The sequence below is a fragment of the Coptis chinensis genome, chromosome 6, assembly GCF_015680905.1.
Source record: "Coptis chinensis isolate HL-2020 chromosome 6, ASM1568090v1, whole genome shotgun sequence".
In the NCBI taxonomy this organism is placed as follows: domain Eukaryota; kingdom Viridiplantae; phylum Streptophyta; class Magnoliopsida; order Ranunculales; family Ranunculaceae; genus Coptis; species Coptis chinensis.
The window spans coordinates 3,413,471-3,438,246 of record NC_141461.1 but is presented as its reverse complement, the minus strand read 5'-3'; the positions used below and the strand labels follow the sequence as shown (position 1 = coordinate 3,438,246).

General features: G+C 36.1%; 6 protein-coding genes and 2 non-coding genes across 9 annotated transcripts; 4 read left to right on the top strand and 4 right to left on the bottom strand.

The window, feature by feature from the left end:
• Positions 1-486: 486 nt before the first annotated feature.
• On the bottom strand, positions 487-1,476 carry LOC147490806 (uncharacterized). The gene is made up of 2 exons (XM_086567116.1): positions 1,409-1,476; positions 487-1,030 (listed from the first exon to the last, which is right to left on the bottom strand). Exons 1-2 carry the CDS (start codon positions 1,474-1,476, stop codon positions 487-489), a joined length of 612 nt encoding a protein of 203 aa, XP_086423242.1.
• A 1,082-nt stretch (positions 1,477-2,558) lies between these two features.
• ATL43 (RING/U-box superfamily protein) lies at positions 2,559-4,678 on the top strand. The gene has a single exon (XM_086566310.1). The coding sequence runs from the start codon at positions 3,135-3,137 to the stop codon at positions 4,311-4,313; it is 1,179 nt and encodes a 392-aa protein (XP_086422436.1). The 5' UTR covers positions 2,559-3,134; the 3' UTR covers positions 4,314-4,678.
• A 4,394-nt stretch (positions 4,679-9,072) lies between these two features.
• On the top strand, positions 9,073-13,169 carry LOC147490803 (TRAM, LAG1 and CLN8 (TLC) lipid-sensing domain containing protein). The gene is made up of 3 exons (XM_086566573.1): positions 9,073-9,313; positions 9,398-9,675; positions 12,529-13,169. The coding sequence occupies exons 1-3, from the start codon at positions 9,073-9,075 to the stop codon at positions 12,832-12,834; spliced, it is 825 nt and encodes a 274-aa protein (XP_086422699.1). The 3' UTR covers positions 12,835-13,169.
• Positions 9,570-12,372, top strand: LOC147490804 (endonuclease V family protein). 2 transcript variants are annotated; one of them, XM_086566575.1, is made up of 2 exons: positions 9,570-9,675; positions 11,319-12,372. In XM_086566575.1, exon 2 carries the CDS (start codon positions 11,339-11,341, stop codon positions 12,161-12,163), a length of 825 nt encoding a protein of 274 aa, XP_086422701.1. In that variant the 5' UTR covers positions 9,570-9,675; positions 11,319-11,338; the 3' UTR covers positions 12,164-12,372. The 2 variants fall into 2 exon arrangements, with proteins under 2 accessions (XP_086422701.1, XP_086422700.1); XM_086566574.1 differs by lacking the exon at positions 9,570-9,675 and adding an exon at positions 9,855-9,994.
• Positions 13,170-13,444: 275 nt separating the features above from the next.
• Positions 13,445-13,516, bottom strand: TRNAQ-UUG (transfer RNA glutamine (anticodon UUG)). Its single transcript has one exon. It is a non-coding gene; the product is annotated as a tRNA-Gln (tRNA).
• A 2,956-nt stretch (positions 13,517-16,472) lies between these two features.
• LOC147490801 (uncharacterized) lies at positions 16,473-21,263 on the top strand. The gene is made up of 5 exons (XM_086566618.1): positions 16,473-17,187; positions 18,800-18,909; positions 18,999-19,370; positions 19,473-20,250; positions 20,695-21,263. The coding sequence occupies exons 1-5, from the start codon at positions 16,926-16,928 to the stop codon at positions 20,781-20,783; spliced, it is 1,611 nt and encodes a 536-aa protein (XP_086422744.1). The 5' UTR covers positions 16,473-16,925; the 3' UTR covers positions 20,784-21,263.
• A 361-nt stretch (positions 21,264-21,624) lies between these two features.
• Positions 21,625-21,698, bottom strand: TRNAE-UUC (transfer RNA glutamic acid (anticodon UUC)). Its single transcript has one exon. It is a non-coding gene; the product is annotated as a tRNA-Glu (tRNA).
• Positions 21,699-22,979: 1,281 nt separating this feature from the next.
• On the bottom strand, positions 22,980-23,528 carry LOC147490799 (agamous-like MADS-box protein AGL61). Its single transcript, XM_086567115.1, has one exon. It carries the CDS (start codon positions 23,526-23,528, stop codon positions 22,980-22,982), a length of 549 nt encoding a protein of 182 aa, XP_086423241.1.
• Positions 23,529-24,776: the final 1,248 nt, after the last annotated feature.

Sequence of the window (24,776 nt, the reverse complement as noted above, 5' to 3'; positions counted from 1 at the left end):
CGTGGACCCATAATATCTCTACACTATATGATAGCCAGAGGAAAATTTCTCAACCGAACTGTGTATTTATAATTTATCTATTTTATGATTTTAGAACCACCTTTCTTAATTATTCTAATCAGCTCCCTCCTTTTTAAACAATTTACCAAAAACTATCTCATTTTATTGAAATTAGAATTAGCTTCATATTATTTAAAATAATTTAGAAAACCTCATTCACGTCACTCAAATTATATTCAACCCCTCCTATGTTTTTATATTATTTTTTAAATTATAATTAGAATTCAAAAAATCATACTATCAGAGAGATGTTAGAGTGACAAATTTAAAGATTTGAAAAAACACCGATGCCGTAGCACGGTTCGCATACTCGTGTAGAATGGATAGATATGCGCACTTCAGATGTTTTACATGATACATCGATCATCAAGGTTATTGTATTGCTCTTAGCAAATAGCTATTTTATAGACGCGTACTTTGAGAGGCTTATTTGCCATACATGGTCTTATAATCAGTCCAAAGCTGATCAACAGATTTTCCTAGCAATTCAACAAAGAAGTTGTCGTTGTAATCATTTCTCATCTTTCCATTGAGTTCAGCAACGAATCCTTCCCTAAGACTGTTACAGTAATCAAGGAATCTAGCAGTTACATCGTATCCCTGGTCCCATTTATAACCCTCTCCTGGTTGCTGCCAGTGTGATGGTGCAAGGTCACCCTTCAACCTTACGTAATCAGCAATTCCTTCTGTTAGGTTGCCTATATTTGGCTGTCCATTTCCATTTCCATTCCATTGCCATATATGTGTTGCCTCGTGATAGAGTACTCCGGTAATCTCTCTCTTTACATCGCCCGTGTAGCTTGCAATGTACTTGGTGTTTAGATAGATCTCATTACCCGTTGCGTAAGCAGGTACGTCAAGAATCCTGCTTGTATATGTATGATGGGAGAATATATGGGTCGGGTCCTTATTGGGCTGAAATCTTGGTATATTGAATATGAAAAGTGGTACGGCAGAGAGAGTGGCTGGGCTGGCAAATTATTCATAGAAAAGAGAAAATGTGAGAAAAGGAAGCTGACTTGGTCCATTTGCTATAAGTAGAAGGCAGATACAAAAGAAAGAAAACCGTGAAACGTCTAATGTAATGGAGTGGACACAAAGGAATCCTAATAGTGCAATCCAAACAAAGACATGGAGACATTTGTGTGGGTTTTCAAACAAAATAAAGGAAGAAGAAAAAGATCTGTTGCATACTTGCATCAAGAGAGAAACAGAATCCCTTCATTTCTATTAAACAAATTCAAATTAATTGGAGAGTTTCATCAATCCCCTGGCTTCTGTCGGATGCTTATATTTCACATTTTCACTGGTTGATTTTGGTAAGATGTGAAAGTCGTATTTTGCTTACTTGAGGGTCGGCTTACCAGCAACAATGCATTCATGTTTCATGTATCCAGTATCCACATGGTGAGTCATTTCATTGCGATGTCTATAATGTTTTTCTCCTTTCAAACCTGAAAGAAAGTGGCCAAGATAAGGAATATACAGTGATCTGAAGCCATTTAGTTTCCAAAAGCTTATAATAATGTTGATCCTGTTATTGTGTTGCTGCGCATAGCAATGGACCACTAATGAACCGTACGCAATAATTGCAGCTTAAACTTCATGCTCAGCGAGCTCAACAAATCTTAAAGGCTAATTGTCTCATTACCACACTTGCAGACACAGTATAATGCAAACATAATTTTATAATGAACACAGTGATCATCAATTATCACGATAAAGTTAGGCTTAATCAATAGGGTCGTGAAAGCTTATAAAAACGCTAGAAAAATACAAAGTTTTTTGAGATGACGATGAATAAAGATGTTAGTATATTGTTCTCGCACTTAGAACTTGTAGACCCTCTAACTGTATATGAAAAGTAACACTAATGGCACTTTGAATGGCAATTTGTGCAAAATTTTAGATTATCGTGTCTCATTGAATACTGATTACAAGTCATAAACTAGCTGGGCCATGGAAACCTAGTTATTGTCACTGTCTGTGCGTGTATGCTTTTAAGTTTTAACTGATTTTTAAACAAATTCTCTCCCAAAAGAGTGTTGCATATCAATTACATATAATTCAATTGAATGCATCCAAGTTAAAAAGCACACGTACTAAAATGATGGTTTTATGACTAATGTTCCACAAATTTGAGAATTTCTGAAACCATTGTTCTCTGCAACAATAATTACTAAAGGAATCGTATCAAAATTTGTTAAACACTTAACGTTATACAAGCACCAACCATCAAGTTGGAAATGTCTCATTATAAGTTAATAATCATAGGATAGAGAGTATGTATAATGTATTATTACGTGCCATATATCTTCTTCTTCTTTTTGAAGTATCCCTCACAACTTATCATAACTTATCATCATAATATAATTCTTCAACAACTGACATAATATACATATAATACATATGCATGTTCATCTCAATAACTCACAAATCTTCACAAACAATCTCATCAATAATCAATCTCAACCAACTTTTATATCAACCTATTCTATTTGGAAGTGAATCAAGTACAAACTACAGAGATTACCTTGTTAAATAAACGAGCAATCGGACTAATAATAATTCACCACTATATATTTATTTTGCATATGTGCGATATTTACTGAAGTCTGCTTTTTTATTTCAGCTTTTCAAGTGCAGGTATTGCGGTTTGGGCCATGTTGGTAGTGGAAGAACTAGACCAGAATCCTGAAAACAATGTATTTTCCTTTACATCTCATGACGAAAGCAGCCTATCAAATTCCGTTAAAACCATACCCAATCACCATTCCCTTTTCTCTCTCTTTTATCTTCACTTGCTTGGATTGCTTTTCATTTCTTGTCAAATCATTTATCTTTTTTTCCTATAGCAATCTCAATCATTTAGTCAGTTAGATGCCTTTGTCTTCTCTCCTTTGTTTCTTTGCCTTAAATTCCAGCTCACACTACCCCATCTCTCCACCATACACCATTTCTCTGTTTCTTCACGCTTTCCTTTTCTTCAAAAATGGAGAAGTTTGAGGTTTTTAGCTCTTGGGCATCTCTGTTTTTGTTTGTTTTGCTAGAAAGATCATATTTTTAGAATCTAAATGGGGAGTTTTAGTGTTTTTAGACCTTGGGTAACTTTGTTTTTCATTTGGGGTTTTTGTTTTGAGCCATTAATGGCTGAAAGAGAGGAAAAGACACCACCACCACAGTCTCTTCGTTCTCTTTTCTTACACCCACCACCATCATTTCACTCTCACCATTCACCACCTCCTCTCACTTACAAACCAGCATTAGCAACTCCATTTCGACCAAGTATAGCTGTAATAGTTGCTGTTCTTACAACAATGTTCTCCATCACATTCCTTCTTCTTCTCTATGCAAAACACTGCAAAAGAGGTAATGGGTATCATGGAAGTACTAATGCCAACGCACTCACTACTTCAACTGCACAAAGAAACTCAGGAATTGATCGTTCAGTCATTGAGACTTTACCTATTTTTCGATTTTCTTCACTACGAGGTCAGAAAGATGGACTTGAGTGTTCTGTTTGTTTGAATCGTTTTGAGTCAAATGAAGTTTTGAGACTACTACCAAAATGCAAACATGCCTTTCATGTTGAATGTGTTGATACTTGGCTCGATGCTCACTCAACTTGTCCACTCTGTCGTTACCGAGTTGACCCGGAAGATGTTCTTCTAGTTGAAGAAATTAAACTCGGTGTTGAAGAAAGAACAAGTGCTACAGAGTTAGCAAAGAATCGTGAATCGGCTGAGTTCACTCGGAGAATATCGGGTAGACACTCATCAGCTGGAGAAAGAACAAGTAATTTTCATTTCCTTCAAATTTTGATTGAAAAACCCAGCGAGTCAACTCAGTATAGTAGAAGATCTGTTGATAGTGCGATCTCGAGGAAGAGAAGTGAATCTGTGACCGTTGGCTGTTTTGAGCGTGGAGTTAGAAAAGATGGACTTTTGTTATCGGAATCAGATAGAGAAAATTTCTTGAAAAGATTTGAGCACAAGATCATTTTGTCCAATGAAAGTGGGTCCCATAACAGATGGAGTGATTTAAGACCGTCAGATCTTTTGTACTTACAGTCTGAGATGATAATCTCGAATAATGGACGGTATTCTTTGTCCTCAAATCAACATAAGAGAGTAGCAGAAGACAAGAGTGGTAGAGATGTAATAAATGCACGAAGTGTGTCGGAAATCACGGGATTAAATAGGTTTTCTCACAAAACAGAGGTATATACTGAGAACAGTGAACAGAGGATCTAGTGTTAGTGTTCAGGACAGAAATAACTAGATGACAAGAAAGCCCTTGAATTCAGAGTTTTTTCACAGAAAAGGGACTTGAAAGTACTGTTGTTGTTTCAGGTGTGGGGTTTAGTTAGAAAGCATTGGGAGTACGGTGTCGTGTTCGCTTTTTAGTTCTTCTATTTTTCATCTGATCTTTGTAGTTTGTACACCCGTTGGAAGCAAAGTACTGTTGTACCACTGAAAAAACACCAGAAGCTTCGTATCCTGCTTTCTAATTTTAAATTTCTTTTGAAAAACACTATCCAACATGTTTTTCATCTCAAGAGAATAGCTAGTAGCTGTGCAATTTTGCATGACATTATTTACACTAATGATTTTGGACTTACTCTTGTCTCTCTATAAGTGATCAAGATGTCTCAATTAGTACTCGTCTTTTGTGTGTAATATGTAGGTTGTTGAGATTATAAATGCACGTTGCATTCAATCTACCTAACTGCTCCTTTAGCATACTGAGTGAAAATCTTTAGTGCAACTGAGCAAATCAAACTGCTTCAGATTGAGCCAGTTGTTAGCAGCAGGGAATCACCTTACACATGGGCCCTGAGCATACCAAGTTGTTTGGATGTATTGTCATTACTTTTTGTGTAGGGGGTGTAATTTGGGTTGGGTATACCCAATCCCGACTGCTAAAACCCGAATTTAGAGGGCTTGGGAATTGGGATGCATACAATTTTCATTGGGTCGGGCTTGGATTGATAAGTAAAAGCCCCGACTTTAAGTTGGGTTGGGCTTAGATTGGGAGATAAAAGAACCCGGGGAATGATTGTAAGAATGAAACCCAACTAACCCGAGTAGGACTTGGGTTGATGTATTTGCACTTGGGCGCACCCTTGTGTTTGTAATCCAAAACCCGACTCATGCCCTAGCTAGTAGGACTTGGATTGAAGGCTTGAAGCTAGAGCTGTCAATGGACCGGTTTGAGTCAGGTTATGAAAAATTCGAACCCAAACCGATAAGAAAATTAAAAACCCAAAACCGAACCGACCCAAATCGAAAACTATAAAATCAATTAAATCCTAAATTAAATAAATTAATTACAACCATACAATTGATAGACATATACAAAATTAATTATAAACATTTCTAAAATGTCATCCTATTGGTTTGGGTTCATATCGGCTCAATGGAGGACAAACCCGAAACCAACCCAATATCTTATAGGTTCGGTTCAATTCGGTTTCAGATCGGTAGAGGGAAAACCAAATTACCAAAACCCAAACCATTCTTTATCGATTTGGTTCGGGTCGGTTATCGAAACCCATTGACAGCCCTACTTAGCTTGAACCAATGAAATATTGGGTTGGACTCAGTTTGGACCCCAACCCGTGAGAGTTGCACCCCTAATTTTGCATGTGTACTAATAATTTTAGTTTTAACCGTGTGTTGATAAGGGTGGAATTTGAGTCGAGTGGCACAATTGGCTCATTTAAACTCAGTTCAACCTTGTTTGTTTAACTATATGAGCCGAGCTCAAACTCAAATAAATTAAAACTCGTGTAAGAAATGAGTTTGATGAAACTTAACTCGTTTAGATCAAATAACATCTTTGTAGTGTAAAATAACCAAGCTATTCAGGCTCGACTCTAACTTAATTTAAAAAACATGTATATGTAGTTGTATAAAAATAGATGAACGTCTGATTCCCTCGTTCTTTTTATTCTCCAATTTTTATTTCCATATTTATCTTGCACCCACTCACAATTCTTCACCAAACGTCATTTTCCCCGCTTGAATTCTATGCCGTTTTCTTTATACATACAATACAATCTGTCTTATCTATTTTCTCACTTCGCTTACACTATATGTTTTTAACAATTGTCTAATACAAAAACTAGACAAATAGACCATGTTTTTTCCGCTCTCCCTACATGAACCAACCTAAAACATTACACGTCAAAAATCAAAAGCCGATTTATTAGGGAAGCTCACGTGGGAATAAAACTATTCTATAAATTGGGCTCTAGACACTTTTTTTAGTGTGTTTTTTGTCTAGAGAAAGACCGATATTATCTTTTGATTATACTCCAATTTTAGTAACACGTCACTTTTTGGGTGTATTAACTATTTTTAAAACTTTTTATTTCTCATTTTTACCCTTTCATTTGTAATTGTCAATTTCTTCCACAAATAAATAATATGAAAATCTAATGTGTGCAGACTATAGGTGTGTGTGTCCGAGCTATTCAGGCTCGACTCTAACTTAATTTAAAAAACATGTATATGTAGTTGTATAAAAATAGATGAACGTCTGATTCCCTCGTTCTTTTTATTCTCCAATTTTTATTTCCATATTTCTCTTGCACCCACTCATAATTCTTCACCAAACGTCATTTTCCCCGCTTGAATTCTATGCCGTTTTCTTTATACATACAATACAATCTGTCTTATCTATTTTCTCACTTCGCTTACACTATATGTTTTTAACAATTGTCTAATACAAAAACTAGACAAATAGGCCATGTTTTTTCCGCTCTCCTTACATGAACCAACCTAAAACATTACACGTAAAAAATCAAAAGCCGATTTATTAGGGAAGCTCACGTGGGAATAAAACTATTCTAGAAATTGGGCTCTAGACACTTTCTTTAGTGTGTTTTTTGTCTAGAGAAATACCAATATTATCTTTTGATTCTACTCCAATTTTAATAATACGTCACTTTTTGGGTGTATTAACTATTTTTAAAACTTTTTATTTATCATTTTTACCCTTTCATTTGTAATTGTCAATTTATTCCACAAATAAATAATATGAAAATCTAATGTGTGCAGACTATAGGTGTGTGTGTTCGAACTATTCAGGCTCGACTCTAACTTAATTTAAAAAACATGTATATGTAGTTGTATAAAAATAGATGAACGTCTGATTCCCTCGTTCTTTTTATTCTCCAATTTTTATTTCCATATTTCTCTTGCACCCACTCACAATTCTTCACCAAACGTCATTTTCCCCGCTTGAATTCTAGGTCGTTTTCTTTATACATACAATAAAATCTGTCTTATCTATTTTCTCACTTCGCTTACACTATATGTTTTTAACAATTGTCTAATACAAAAACTAGACAAATAGGCCATGTTTTTTCCGCTCTCCCTACATGAACCAACCTAAAACATTACACGTCAAAAATCAAAAGCCGATTTATTTAGGGAAGCTCACGTGGGAATAAAACTATTCTATAAATTGGGCTCTAGACACTTTCTTCAGTGTTTTTTTTGTCTAGAGAAAGACTAATATTATCTTTTGATTCTACTCCAATTTTAATAACATGTCACTTTTTGGGTGTATTAACTATTTTTAAGACTTTTTATTTATCATTTTTACCATTTCATTTGTAATTGTCAATTTCTTCCACAAATAAATAATATGAAAATCTAATGTGTGCAGACTGTAGGTGTGTGTGTCCGAGCTATTCAGGCCCGACTCTAACTTAATTTAAAAAACGTGTATATGTAGTTGTATAAAAATAGATGAACGTTTGATTCCCTCGTTCTTTTTATTCTCCAATTCTTATTTCCATATTTCTCTTGCACCCACTCACAATTCTTCACCAAATGTCATTTTCCCCGCTTGAATTCTATGCCGTTTTCTTTATACATACAATACAATCTGTCTTATCTATTTTCTCACTTCGCTTACACTATATGTTTTTAACAATTGTCTAATACAAAAACTAGACAAATAGGCCATGTTTTTTCCGCTCTCCTTACATGAACCAACCTAAAACATTACACGTCAAAAATCAAAAGCCGGTTTATTAGGGAAGCTCACGTGGGAATAAAACTATTCTAGAAATTGGGCTCTAGACACTTTCTTTAGTGTGTTTTTTGTCTAGAGAAAGACCAATATTATCTTTTGATTCTACTCCAATTTTAATAACACGTCACTTTTTGGGTGTATTAACTATTTTTAAATTTTTTTATTTATCATTTTTACCATTTCATTTGTAACTGTCAATTTATTCTACAAATAAATAATATGAAAATATAATGTGTGCAGATTGTAGGTGTGTGTGTCAATCGAGGCCACTCATCAACCAAGGGTGCGTGTGTATTGCTCCAAAATGTACTGCAATCAAATAATACAATTGTCTTATTAAAAAAAACCATTTGTTCTTTCACAATTTGAATTACAACAAACAAAACTTAAACATGCTATTCAAAATTATCGTAGATGATCATTTAAATTGTTAAAGTCAGATTGAAATTAGTTGTAATCAACATTACTTTTTTCCGTTTTTGAAGTTGATGTTTTCCACATTGTTTTGGTCTCTCCAGAAATTCATCTCACTTTTAATTGGAATTTTGTAGATTTCAGATAAATTTTAGTTATTTTGATTAACTCACTACTCTTTTGGTAACTGATTTAGTTCGTAATTTTTTTTTTGTTGGTAGTTGGCTTTTTTAGTTGAGACTAATAAAAGAGGTCAAAATTGTAAAAGTCAGTTTGAAATTTGAGACAGATATCAAATTTCAGTTTTTATGGAGGAAAAACTAAAAAAAAATTTACTATTTCATATGAACTTAAGAAATTTGCGTCTATGTACCTATACCGAATTTTCTGTAAAACTATTATAGAAATACTAAAACAGCTACCTTATATAAGAGTTGCACCCATAACACCCCAACAAATGACAAAGTAAAGATAAAACAAAAATAAAATAAACAGTAGTAGAAACTGGAAAGAAACAAGAGAAAGAGAAAGAGAAAGAGAAAAAGGAGGATGGCGAGAAGCCAAGAAAAAAACAACACCGGAGCATTTTTCATAGCAACTCTACTACTCTGGTCGGTTTCAATAATCTTCGAAATTTTCTTCAACAAAAGAACCGAACTTGTTGCTATAATTGCCGGTTGTTTCTTCTACCAATTTGCCAATTGTGTCATTCGCTTTACTGTTTCTCGTGACCCACTTTTCGTCAACACCTGTGTTTCTCTTCTTCATTCTTCCATTGCTTCTGTTTCAGGTATTTCCCATTGCCAAAAGTTTGTTAATTTATGTGTTTTTTGTACTTGAATTTGGTCTGAGTATGTGATTATGGCATTTGCAGTGATTCTCATACTGATTAATCAGTGGATAGCAAAGGGCCCAGGTAAGATGTTTGAGCACTCACAGTTATTTGCAGCTACTTGGCCTGGGGCATATTCAGCTTTGTGTTTCTCATCTGGTTACTTTGCATATGATCAATGGGATATGCTCCATTATCGTCTCTACAGTGGCTTCATTCCATCAATTCTCGTGCACCATTTAGTCCTTCTGGTCTGCTTTACTTTGGCATTGTTCCGGAACATAACTATCAACTATCTTATTCTCACCCTCATTTGCGAGGTATGTCATCCCCGACCTCTCCAATGTCTTATGTATAGTCATAAAGTATTGAATGTCTGAATGTTCTATGTGGTAAAACTTATTTTCAGTCTGTGATTTTTGGTGGGAAATTATGATCCAGAGTATTTGGTAAAGTTAGTGACAATCATTAACTTGTAGCAGTACTTGGAAGATAGCCAGATTCTTCTATCTAGGGAAATGTCCAATGCTGCTGTTTGCAACACTTGGCCATTAGGCATTCTCCTGTTGACCGTCACCTTAGCATTTTTGTTTTAAAGTTCCTGCCCCTCCAAACTGCAAAGATTAAACGTGCCAAGTGGTAATTTGTTACTTTTTATTATCTTTTAAAATTTTTGTTTGTTTGTTTGTGTTTTTGTTAGGGAGATCCAATCTAAAAAAATTCAGCACTTAATTCAACTTTTAAGTCCACAATTTTGTTTGGATTCATTTACAATGTAGCTAGAATGTAACTACAGTGAATGTGGCTCTATCCCTCCCTATATATAGGGGAGGGATCTATATACAACAGTTTATACAACACCCTTTTATAAGTTGAACTAAAGTCTAATACTTTGTGGGTATGGTCTTACACTATAGAGATCATATCCACAAAATTTCATATCATTCCAAAATCTCTACTCTTTCAAAATTTGATTTGAAAATGTGATTTATTTTAATGGTTAGGATTTAAAATTTTGCAACCCTCTTTTGACATTTTTAGAAATTTTCAAATGAGTCCAATTTTTGCAAGGATGTTCTCTATGGTAGGAAGATGACATCAACAAAAAAAAATCAAGTCGTAAGTAAATTTGTATAGTGAGATGGAGGCAATTGTATAAACTGTTGTATAAAAAGTGTTGTATATTGACCCAAGTTCATAAATATATATGGGAGGGATAGAGTCACTCTATCGACTTACAGATTAAATTAAGACCCGATTTTTTGTGGATATGATCGCCTCACAATGGATAGCATGCCCACAAAATTTCATCATATTTGGATATGTTTAACCTTGCGAAAACTAACGTTTAATTTTGAATGTTTATCTAACGGTCTAGAATTTTTCGATTTCATAATAACATTTGATTAGGTTAGATATATTTGAATGAGCTGAAATTTGGTGGGCATGTTATTCATGGTGGGGAGATCATATCTACAAAATATCAACCCTTAATTCAACTTGTAGGATGAGATATGGCTTTGTACATTTTGGAAGTGGCTCTATCCCTCCCTATATATATATTACGTTGACACCCCTACCAAAAAGTGCACTTCTACAATGCATTAATGATTGATTTTTGGTGGAGATGACCCTCTTAACATGTTGATTGTGTCTGCAAAATTTCAATTCATTTTGATATCTCTAGCTTTGTCAAATTTATTTACAAAACTGAAAAAATATGGACCGTTAAAAATTTTCCAAACTTCAACACAACTTTTGACATGAGTTGATTAATATACCAAAAATCGGCTGTTAAATCACTGTGTTTAGTAGGGGTATCATTTAGGGGTGTCAACGTAGCCTGACCGATACACACACACACACACACACACACAAATTTTGACTGTTTGGTTTTGGAGTGAGCTACTTTGGAGATTCTCCAAACCCCTGATATGATACCAACATTATGGATTTTCTTCAGTATTTTCGATTCGGGTTCTCATGAAAATGGAAACACCTCAATCATCAACGCAAGACCACCACCATTACAGTGAGAGCACTAAAAATTGGGTCGAAGTGCAAGAGCTGCTCAGAAGTAGATTAATTCTAGCAGATGACTTCACATGGAGATTGCCCACGACCAGAGAAGAACCGAAAGAAGATCAAGCACTTAGAGAGAAATTAAAATACGTTGGTGGGGTTGATTTGAGCTTCTCAAAGGAAGACCCCAGTATAGCATGTGGGGCACTTATTGTTGTTGATTTGAACAATGATATGAATATTGTTTACGAGGATTTTAGCGTTGTTAAGCTTCAGATTCCATATATCCCTGGATTCCTTGGTTTTAGAGAGGCTCCTGTTCTTGTGAAGCTGTTAGAGAAAATGAAGTCTGAAGCGCATCCCTTCTATCCTCAGTTACTGATGGTGGATGGGAATGGAATTCTTCATCCTCAAGGTTTTGGTTTGGCTTGTCACCTTGGTGTTCTGAGTGGTCTTCCTACAATTGGGATAGGAAAGAATTTACATCATGTTGATGGGCTTACACAGTCTGGGGTGAGACAGTCTCTAGAAGCAGAAGAAAATAGTACCAGAGATCTGATCATTTTAACTGGACACTCTGGTCACACATTGGGAGCTGCAATGCGATCAACTCATGATTCTTTGAAGCCTATATTTATTTCAACTGGTCATCGCGTATCCCTTGATACAGCCATAAAAATTGTTGAAATGACCTGCAAGTACCGTATTCCTGAACCCATTCGGCAGGCTGATATAAGATCAAGAGCTTTCCTACAAAAGCATCCAGCATCTACCAGGATAACATGAGTCTAGATGAATTTACAGATTTCTATATTGAGTGACATGACAAGAAGAAGGTGATGATGAAGGTGTTTGGAAGACCTGCGTTCTTGTACAAGAATTGTTATTAGTAGTATTTTTATGGTGTACTTGTATCAGCCAGCACTATGGACCTATTGATAGATTTATAGACTGTATTCTGAGGAAGTCAAATATATTTCAATATTCTCTCTCAATACTGTTTGCTCTTCTTTTATTTCTTTGACTACATGTCTTGGGTGTTAGAACTGTAGGAAGCTAGACTGGATATGCTAATTTTCTATGTTTTTTTTCCTCTGAACGAACGAATGGGACATCTACTTGCAAATAATTGAACCTTGTTTTATATGCAGGTGCATTCAATCTTCTTACACACAAGGAAAGTACGACGTATGGCTGGAATACGTGATGCTAAGAGCAAGATTGTAAAAATGGAATGGGTGCTCAGCTGGACCACCTTTTTGGTAGCAAGGCTGGCTTCCCACATTCTCATCACTATTAAGCTTATCATAGATGCTGACAAGTTTGGCAAGGGTATTGAGCTTCCCCTCGCTCTGTTTGGAATGGTTGGAATGAATTTACTGAACTTTTTTCTCGGGCTTGATCTCTGGAAAGCTTACAAAAGAGAAACAAATCATCCTCAAAATCATCAGGATTGAAGAAATAGGAAACGAAAGGATAAAAAGTGTGTTGTATCTAGATTTTTTTTTCGCAGCCTATTTCATGTAAGCTGGGAATGCATATCCTTATACGTGTAGATTATGCTTTCTGGAAATGAAAATAGATGTATTTGTGTTGCGACTGTCGCTTCCTGGCATTGCAGTGTCCTGCTTGGTACGCCATTTGTGTGTTATGCCTTTTCAAACCGCAAGAATTGGTCGCTGGCCACCTTATTTTTGTAACTCAATAGCGATAGTGAGCCTTGGCACTGTGCAGTTGTACTTTCCATGTATACAAATCTATAGAGAATCGTGTTTTATGGCTTGGTTGGAAATATCTTGCGTTTAGGAACTTTAAGCAGCCCAACATCAGTTGCACAAATGCATTTGGTTTGTGGTCTGTTTGGTTAAAGTAACTTACTAGTACTAATACTGTGTTTGGTTGTTTGTTCTGATAGTTCTTGTTTCTCCGTAACTTGTAAATTAAAAAGTCTGAAGTCTGAAGTCTGAACCGAATGAGTTGATTGCTTCAGTAGAGTCTGCAGAAGTAGAGACAGTAAGACACTCCTAAGTCCTAACAATGTATAAAAAATGAGAGTGAAAAAAGAAAAGGTCCTACCGGGATTCGAACCCAGGTCGCTGGATTCAAAGTCCAGAGTGCTAACCACTACACCATAGAACCCTATTGATGGCAGGAGTGTCTACTAATAATTGTTATACAAAACCTATTTTGACCAATTAGTCGTTTTTCTCTTTTAACTGAATCAATAAATTTTGATACTCCGATACATGTCCGTTCCCTGGGATTGTGTGTGTTACACCATCAATTTCTATTTATTCAAGAAAATGGTGTAAATGCCATGGATTTTCAAGATATTCCAAACTGATTTTTCGTTGAAGGTCGAAAGCTCCTCTTAGCAGTTCAATGTAAAGACAGGCAATAATTTATTATCAAGATTGACAGTCCAAAAATCAGATGGTTTGAACTTTAAAAGAAATGTGGTTGCAATAGTACATTATTGCCATAATATTGGATATGATCTCAGACTCTATATTATCAAGGTGCATGTAATACAACACCAGTGCCACCTGCCTAGCTTGGTGGTAATTGATATTGTTATTTAATATTGGGACATCCCTTTTAGAGTATTGTTGTTCCAAGGGTAGACAAACATAGCTCAACAATCCAACTACCATAGAGGGCTTCCATCAAATTCTTGGTGGTTGATTGGTTTGTTTTTCTACCAAAACACAGTTTATCTTTCTTTTTCTCCCCCTCCCTTTGTTATTTTGGGTTTGAAGATTCAGTCAATCTGTAGGGTACTCTCATATGCAACAACCTTAAAAAAACTTTTATACGTGATCCTTGTGACATACTGACATAACTTGAGTTTTTTTTGGTAACTGACATAACTTGAGTTGAAATGTTGATGAATATTTGGAAGATCTGAAAATTTTCTTTGGACTAATGATTCCGTGAATATTTGGCCCACCCAAAAGGTTTACATACTAGTATGTTAACCTTTTTAGTAATGCATGTGAAGGTTTGGGAATAACCATGCGATAGTCGATAGCAATGTCTTGGCTCATAAGACGCTGGTAGTTTGTAGGAAACACAAATTTTTGACACTGGTGGTTCTGGTATGGCCGTATGGATCGATTTTTCACTGAAACTTTGGTAGTCAGGAAAAGTTTCAACCCTTCAACTTTAAGCCAATTCGAGATTTTGAACCATGGTTAATTGGTTATAACAGTAGAGTAGTTGTTAAAATTGGTCACAAAGCTAGAAGTATACCGCTTGTATAAGAATCTTTCAACATAACAATTATTGCTCTATTGTTTGGTTATTTGCGGGTACTTGCTCTACGACCACAGATTGCCAAACCTTCTGGAGAAAATAATGCTCTACCTTTTACTTAATTAATTGTTTTCATTCTGTATTAAGTAATTTCGAAGGATCCTGCAGAAGAATTTGCGATTTTCTACGTTCTTACATGGATCTTATTTGATGGCGACACAGTATTTACACTAGTATTTCGAGATTGCTAGTAAGTCACCAAATTGGACTGCTTTTTTCATTTTAGGCCCTTTGAAAACTTAATGTAATACCTTTGGGTGATGATACCAGAGGTCTAGGGTTTGAATCCCGCTATACACAATTGAGTTACCGATTTTTTTTAAAATAGACTTGCCTATACATTTTGCCAATAAAAAACAAACACTTAATGTAATACAAATTTCACTTAAACAAAATAGAGTTAACGAGTATTACCTCCTAGATGAGCCAATTAGGATTTCACTCCTACTAGATAACCAATTAGGGTATCTTCCCAAATACACACAAAAAAAACACGGTCAATCCAATTTGATATTTTTTTGGTGTATTTAGAAAGAAGACCCTAATTAGTCATCTAGTACGGGAGAAATCCTAATTGGCTCATCTAGTGGGGGGTAATATTCGTTAACCCAACAAAATAATACTTGCACTTTTTGAGAGGGTTAGATTGACTCATCTAGTGGGTAGTGGGGGATAATATCATAGTTCGTGATTCTGAACGAAACTTTGAAATTCTGCTTGAAATTTCGGTTTTTCAAAAAAACGAAATTCCAAATATAAAATTGAAATATTTGAAATTTCAAAATCATCTAAAATTCCAAATATAATAGGAGTCGAAATTTAATAAATTCCGATTTTTAGATTTGTCGGAATTTCGAGAACCGAACTATGGATAATATTCGTTAACCCAACAAAATAATACTTGCACTCTTTGAGAGGGTTAGATTATCAGCTATCGCAAGGTCATTGTCAATTTTTGACATATATGCATGATAGTATCACGATAACAGTCCTTATTTTAAATTTATTGCTCCATAACACCATAATCCACCAAAAGGTAGGCCTACGTAGATGGTGTTGATGGGTCCAAAATAAGGCCCACATATATTAATCTTAATAAAGACAAGGCTTCAGTCCCTTGGAGCTAGTTCACAAAATGAGTGATTCACATAATCATATCACATGAATTATGAGTTAATTGCAACCATTCATACTACTTTCGTGACAATATTTGAACTTTTAATTAGTCGGTGGGGCGCCAGTGGCAGTCAAAACTGTGACACTATCATGATCCCTAAAGAATAGTCCTGGTCGAAGGTAGATATGGTTTGGTGTGTTCTTTGAAAGAACTACTACATGTCTACATGACTGTGAAATCCATATTAGCAATATAATGTTTAACATTCACTCAACCATATATGAATTGATTTAGTTCATTACCATTGCAGGTAGGTGTGGAGGCAGTAAGAAAAGTAGAATTCTTGTTCACCATTTTCATCCAATGACACACACACGTAACCGACACTAATAAGCATATCCACAATTCTTATAATCATATACATATACATATACATATAAATAGAATGCACTCAAGTAAAATTAGTAATTCATAAAGCACATACATAAGTACACATTCCACAATAACCACCATACTAGTTTTTGCATCTGGTGATTGTGGTGAATGAATAAAAAAAACAGTAATAAATACCTTTGACCCACTAATCCCAACCTAATTATCATCAAAAGTCAAAACTAACAATTACATTTTAAAATAAGAGGTTGTCTATTCTGAGGTGTCTTCATAGAGATGAGATTCGAGACCGTTATTTAACGGTCCGAAAATAAAAAATAAATTTTTTTTTTGTTTTTGATTTCCAGACCGTTAGATCACACATCCAACGGTCTCCAAACTCTCATCCCTACGAAAGATATCCTCAGTAGCCCAGGCCAAATATTTGGTAAATTTTTTTTGAAAATTCGGACCAGTAGAAACAGTGTGGTAGTACAGTAGTAGTAGTGAAGTGTGGAGAGTAGAAAAAAATAATTTCTCTCTCCTCCTTTCACATTCACCTTTGCTTCTCCTCAACGCTCAGTAGCAAAAACAAAAACTAAACTATTTCATATTTAAATGTATTTTTTTTTATTAGTTTAGAAATAACATCAAACATTTAACATGCATTCCATCTCTCCATCTTCTTCTTCTTCTTGGAAGAAAGAGGGGTGATCTAAAATTTGTATTCCAGATGCTTTACAAATGGGGAAAATATATCAAACACAAGAACAATTACAACAAGAGAGGAATAATCAAGCCCAAGCTCAAACTTCTTCTTCTAGAGAGTTTGGCTGTTGTGGGTGTTTTCCAAATGGGTTTATAAGGATTAAGAAATCATTTAGTTTCAAATGTTTATTCATTTTGATTCTGAGTGTTTCTCTTTTTCTCTCTGCTATTTTCTGGATCCCTCCTTTTAATAGGCTTGCATCTCAGTTTGATGCACATGCAGCTGATAAACTTAATGGTATGACTCTATTTTCTTCCTTGTTCTTAGGGTTTTGTCTTGTTTAGGGTGTGCTTATTTTGATTGAATTGGTGTGTTTTTGTGAAGAAATTTGTGATATTATGTAATGGAGTTTGTGCATTTTGGTGTGGTTTGTGAAGGGTGAGCTAATTAATTAATTAATTATTCAGTTTAGGAATGTGATTAGTGTTTGTAGGTGTCGCGGATTTTGTTTGGAATCGGAGTTTAAATATGAGGAAATACTGATTTGTATTTGTAGATGTAATTTCTATTCCATACAAAGTAGGAAGCCCGTCTTCGTTATCTTTTTTGTTTTGGTCTTGGTGGAGAAGTTATCAAATATAAATATAATTACCAGTTTAATTATCGCATTGGATATTGCCATATAATAGAATCTGATTGTTGCAGTAATGCTGTATTATATGGTATTAATTCGGTGTAGTACCGCCATTTGCCATTATATGTTAAGGAATTGAGTGAATCCTATTAACCATTTTTGAAACTTTTTTTAGTAATTATGTGTTACCAAAAAATCCAATAAAAGTATTATGAATTGTTAGCTTATTCAGACTATTTTTTTGTTATTATTGTATTTTGATTGTTAGTTTGCGTGAGTTAGAGTACACTCGAATTTGCCAAAAACACACCTATCTTGTTATTGGTAAAAAATATCAAAAGGTCAACATTGAGATTCTGTTGGTTGTTATTCAGGACCATAGTTATACTCTAACTACTTTGCAAAAGGGGGGATACGTTTACACAAAATTGTACTGAGGCAAACTTTCACACCTAACATAATTGTGAGCTTTTGATGTCTCTTTTATATTTGACGAGTATAACGACCCACCTCGTACCATGTGTCAATCATGTCACCAGTCACCCAAGGCCTCAAGCCCATCATTGGCAGGGGTTGTATTTGAAAGACCTTACACAACTAAGTGCTATACCGTTCCCATATATCCATGTAAGTGGTAAATCATTGAAATATATCCTAGATCTAGAACAAATTCCTACCTGATGTGAGACAAGAATGACGAAATTCATGGATTAAGGTCTCGACTTGTTTCACAATTCAAATGATTGTTAAAATAAGATGTAGTTCAATGTATACCTGGATTGGATGTATTTTAGGAGAGCTCTATGTCAATGAAGAGTGAGGTTATGCATAGAAGTAACGGTAAGGTTGCACCAGTGTGACATTTGGACCTTTAGAATGGATTATTCTCCCCTTTTATCGTTAGCTTGGTATAGGAAGCACAAACATGGACACAAGTGTCGTGAAACTAGCTTGTTTTTCTGCATGTTTGTGATCTTTTGTTGTTTTGCTTTTAGTTAAAATTTTGGATGTGCTTGTGAGATGAGCCATTTATTGTTATTTGGGGATTTTGGTTGAGGTCAAGTAGCTCCTTGCTACTTGGACCCTAGAGCATTGTACTCTATGCAATCATTGTTATATCACAACTACAAAGTGAATTTTACCTATCAAAAAGGAAAAATTAATGTCCAGTCCTGGGATATCTATTTCATATTCATATTCATATTATGTTTTGTTTCCTTCTGTTAATAGTATTTCCTTCATTCCATAGTTGACACTTGACTGTTGCTTGTTCAGTTACCGTTAAAGCAAGCTTCACATTGCAAAAGCCAGTTTCACTGGTTCTTGCTCACAAGGACATACTAGAGGATGATATTTTGGAGGAAATAGGTGTCCCCAACACAAAGGTATCAGTTCATACCTTTGCTTATATAGAGTTCTTTAAACCAGTTGACGCCAATGTATTTATTTCATACGGGAATATTTTTTCTTGTAGGTTTCTCTCCTGTCTATGCACCAAGCTGCTACTTCAAACTGGAGCGATGTGGTGTTTGGTGTTCTTCCTGATCCAAACAATGTTCCAATAAATTTGGTGTCTCTTAGTGTACTGAAGTCATCTTTGGTTGAGCTGTTTCTTCGGCAACTGAACTTGTCTTTGACAACTTCCATCTTCGGGAAGCCATCATCCTTTGAGATTTTAAAGTTCTCGGGGGGAATTACTGTGGTCCCTGGGCCAACTGCTTCCGTGTTCAAGGCACCACAAGTCCTTTTTAACTTCACATTAAACAACTCAATTTCTGAAATACAGGAGTCGTTTTACGAATTTAAGGAAGAACTAAAGTTTGGATTGCGTTTGAGGCCTTATGAGGTAATTACCCTTGTGCTTATGGTTTTCCAAACTGGTTACATGATCTATATTATATTGGTTGCAAGTGATGTTTCAAGGTTTAACTTTCCTATTTGGCTGCAGCATATATATGTGCAGTTGACAAATGGTAATGGATCAACAGTGGATCCCCCAGTTACAGTGCAAGCGTCTGTTATATCAGATATTGGGAGTCATTCTCTTCTTCCACAAAGATTGAAGCAGCTGGCACAGACCATCACAAAATCTCCTCCCTCAAAGAATCTTGGCCTTGATCACTCTGTGTTTGGTAAAGTTAAAGGGATCAGCTTATCATCTATACTGAATCGTACACTAGTCCATCCATCTCCGGGAGGCCCAACTCCATCTCCATCTCCATCTCCATCTCTGTCACTTTCTCCCTCTCCGTCACAACCCCCTTCCCCATCTGAGGGAATTCACCATTCTGCACCATTGATTTCTCCAACTCCTGCTCCAGCTCCAGCTCCATCAGGTGGTCATCAGGGTCTCTCACCGTGTTCGCACTGTGGTGCTTCTTTCTCACATGCGCCAGTTCCTGCATTTGTTCCTCAACCTGTTTCTCCTCCAAATTCAGAATCTCCTGCACCTTCAATGCTAACTCACCCACCAAGACAGATCCCATGCCGTCGCCCTTCGGTTGCACCAAGTCCTGTCCCAACATCTTATTCGGAACGATCAGCTCCTCCATCCTTTCCTCCTCATGCCATCAGTCCTTTACCTTTGGGTCGCATGCCAAAGGTAGCACCAGATTTCCCTCCTACACCTGCCGCTTCCCATGGCACCAGCCCCAACCACGACGGGAAAGTAAAACCTCCAGTCTCACCGGAACAGGCCTCGTCTCCTATATCACCATCATCATCCTGTGAGTTGCTATTGCCCTTATATAAATTGTATTTTATTTTTGTTTCTGTACCTTGGATGAGTTTTCGCATCTTGGAGTTGGTTTTACCAGTAAAGTTATCATTTCTTTTCTGTGTTTATATTGACATGGTCATTTTCAGCATATTTAGAGACACATTTATGACAGTAAGGTTTGTCACCGAAGTGATGGGAACCTTATGTAAAACTTTTGTGCTTCATAGTGTTGATGAGACATAGCCACCAAATCCGTTCTTCAAATTTGTACACTCTTCTTAAATATGTTTATTCTGAAAAAAGATCCAGGTTAAGTGGTTATATGGAGTCCCGCCTAGTATTTTTATTGGTACAGATGGTAGCATTTGTGAATAAATGTTTGGTCTTTTTTTTGACCTTGTGTTCCTCAGATTTTCAAGTCTTGTTTCTGACTGTGTGTTGTTTGCTGCAGCTTCTCTTCCTGATCCAAATTGTAGAGGAATGTGGCTAATTGGAATGCTTGTGGCTTGGCTATTCCATTTTCTAAATGAGCCATTTTGATGAATCTGTTCCTGGATCATTTCAAACTTGGTACCAGGTTTTGGCCGTCGAGTGTTGTGACTTCTTGAGGCTGTCGTACATTTTTGCTGTTCCGAGATAGATAGAAATCTTAAGAGTTGGAGTATACAACCCCAAAAAAGTAAGACTAGGGGCTTCTATGCAGGTTTCTGTATATATAATATGTGGGAGATGAACTTCAGGTCAAAGCCACAAAGGTGGCAGGCCTTGGCTCTCTGTTCTATATTGTTGTTGTTGTCTGAAGAATCTCGGGCCCAAAGGGGAAATTCAAGAGACATGAATGGAGAAGCTGTTGATCTTTTGCAGTTGTACAGTGAACACACCACTTGCTCCAGTTGTTAAATCTGAAGGTGGAGATTTTAATCATTACTAGCATCTGTCATACTTCCTAGAGCACTCTTCTGAGTTTTCTGTGCTGTTCAATAATCTTCTTATTATACAAGTTCCTGATTTTTCATTTTCTTTGATAGATATTTTGTCTAAGTTTAGTCCTCAGTTCCTAGTACTGGCTATCTAAGCCAGCAAAAACTCCAATGTACACACAACATAAAGACTCGTATGGACACTAGATTGAACCAGTTCATCTTCGAAACAAAAGTGAGTAGGAAAAGGCATGTATGTTTCAAGAGTGCCAGCTTGGCTTAGAAGGCAATGTGCAAAGTATACCAAATGGGTTAAGATATTGAGGGGACTTAATGGTCTGCCGTGTGGACAATTGTAAAAGAAAATTGAAAAATCTCCATTAACTCCTGATTCTGTATGCTTAAATTTTGTTACGTTTTTAAATTCATTTCCATAACAGGATAAAAGACTTAAGAAATCGTTCCATTGCCGGGATTTGAACCCGGGTCGTCTGGGTGAAAGCCAGATATCCTAACCGGGCTGGACTACAATGGAATGGTGATTACGATTTGAGTTTTATACTAAACACTTAAACAGTCTTGACTCTTAATTCTTGGACATCTTATCCTAAATTTTTATAGTAAACGTCAGTAGTAAAAAATACATCAATGGCTTTGGTTGTCACTTTACTAGGCTGGTTGAGTCTGAATTTTTTACAAATTTTTAACTAATACGTCTTTGGTAGCCAAAGTCATTGCTATAGAAGGGAGCTGTATATATACATATACGGATATACCAACCACATTCTAATCCTTTATGAAGAAAAAAACATTCTAATCCTTATAAAGTCCAAGTTAATGGACAAGAATCAAAAGCCGCAGACTGGTTAGCAGGCTACGTGATAGTAGGCGCGCGAGCTTAGAGCTGGGGGGTGATAGTAGGTGCGCGAGCTTAGAGCTGGGGGGTGTTGGGCCTGTTGGAGTTATCCTCACATGAGGAGAGAAAAAGAAGTTCGGTTTATGCGAAGAAAGCCGAGCCTTGTAGCCAGGTTGGTTTTGCCTAAAGGCGCATCAGCCCATGCGCCGAATAACTCGAAAGTACATTGAGGGCGTGCGGCGCCGACATTGGCATTGGCCAAAGCGCTTGCGAGTCGCGCCCATGCCTATTTTCGGCAGAATTCTATTTTTGTGAAACCGCGAGTTTGCAATATAAGTTGGGGTTTTTGGCAAAACTTACACACGAACCAAGGCAACACAAGAGAGAGAAAACCCAATCTTGAAAGCAATCAAGATTGAGAGATAACCTTAAAAGAAAGACAAGTCTATAAAGAAAGATGAGTGATCTAGTAAGGTGAAAGATAGAAAGGAGTAATTGTAATCTTCTCACTTTATAAAATGATTAGCTTTTGTGGAAGTAGGCACCATTGGCCGAACTACGGTATACGTATATCTTTGTGTTGTAATATTTAGAATTTGTCTGAAGTTGAAGTGAGTTCAAATACAAATTATCTGTGTAGTAGGGATCGATTTATATTAGTATTTCCCAACAGGGCCTAGGCGTGATATTGAGTGCATATACATAAACAGAATTTTCAGAGTCTGCTTCGCAATACATCATTATTGATGATTTGTTTCATATATTTTGAACATCATCAGTTTAAATGAATCTCAAAGTTTAGCTACAAAGATTAGATATGAAACTTCATGAACATGACATTGGATTATAAAAGTTGGAGCTTCAGGACCATGGTATTGCAAGATAAAAATTGAACCCTGTTATCTTATATGTAAGAATTTAAAAAACTAGCTACACAGAGACACAGCTGTGTCTCACAACTTATGAAGGAACAATACAACTGCTATACTGTGTTGCTGGAGTTACAAAGGAATCAAACACCTCTGTATTGATAAAATTCCAGGATAATTCATCGGAGCGCTTGACCACTTTCATCTTAAGTTCTTCAACTGAAACCCGCATCTGTTCAAGTTGTACCAACTCAAGATTTTCAATTGGAGCATTATACCAAAACTGATCCCACCCGGCTTTCTTCGCATTCTCAAGCATCTTCTCTCGTTTCTTTTCGAATTCTAACTGTCTCATTAGTACTTCCAACTCATTCATACCATTAGCACTTCCTGAGAACGGATCTATGTAGGATGCAACATCGTTTCCAGTAACATAACCATCTATTACTGATTCGACGTTTGGGTGGCCAAAGGAGTAGACCTTGCCAGCAGGAGAGAAAACAATAATGCCAACTTGAACACCACACAGGATACATAACTCACTGGCCTTCTTGATTAGCCCTGCTCGACGTTTTGAAAAGGCAACTCGCAAACGATCTATCTGTTCAATCTTCTTTATTTCAATCTTTTGGCGCCCCATGTTTGGTTTCTTTAATTTACTCATACTCGTTTAGTCAAAAGAGAGAAGATTAAGGTTTGACGAGCAAGACGCTAGGACTTACAGACTTACAGACGTTTATTAGTTTATATATAGTACGTGACTAAACTCAAGGTTGTCTGCAATCTTGTGTTTCTTAAAACATGCACATTGCTATCACAAAAATGTTAAGTTACCTTTATGAGAAAATTAAAATGTAAACTTTACAAATTGTATCCTTGATTGGTACTGAAGATAGATTATAGTATCTTCCCTATATATTCGTTTAGGAAACTTTAGTGCAAAATAAGTTGAACTCGATCTGTGCATGGCCGGTTTCGTGATCTATGTAATTATATGGTACAAGACTACAAACAGGACAAACATAGCAACTAGTTTTAAATACCAAAGGTAAAGGTAAAGGGAGTGACTCTCCAATACAGATTTTGGGAAAAAGTAACTCTCATAACTTTTTTTTTAGTGACTCAACAATGACCGGGTAGATGAAAAGAAGTATACTCTTGATGCGAAATTAAAAATGGCTCTTGTAGATGAAAGGTCAAGTATACTCTTGACGCGAAATAATAAACTGCCTGACCTAACCGAAACAATTAATGTTCATACTTCAACATGAGTTATGAACAATCACTGTTCATACCTCAACATAATAATATGTGGTCAGTAAGAAATATGATCAATCATTGTTCATACCTATTGGAGTACAAACAATCATTATTCATACCTCGAACAATTACTATTGTTCATGCATCAACATGAGTTATGAACAATCATTGTTCGTAGAATAAGTTAAGGGTACGGAACAAGAAATGTTTCGGGAGAGTGGATGAACTTATAAAGAATAAGTATGAAGAGATCGATGCACTGGATCGACAAGAGGAGATATCTTCTCTAACCTTTGACGAGGAGGTTCATAAAACTGATCTTAGATGCGAACTCCAAGTCCTCATGAGAAAGGAAGAGATTCGATCATGGCGACAAAAATCAAGAACGAAATACTTTAAAGAGGGTGAAAACAATACAAGATTCTTCCATAAAACAGTAAATGCAAGGAACAAAGTTAACAACCTCAACAGCTTAATCATAGATGGCACAGAGGTCAGCGACAAAGAACATATTAGAGAGTATGTAGTTGATTATTAGGAGTCTCTCTATTAAGAAGATCTTTTGGTTAGACCGGACCTGGATGACCTTGAGTTTAATGTGTTTTCGGAAGACCAAGCAAATGGGTTG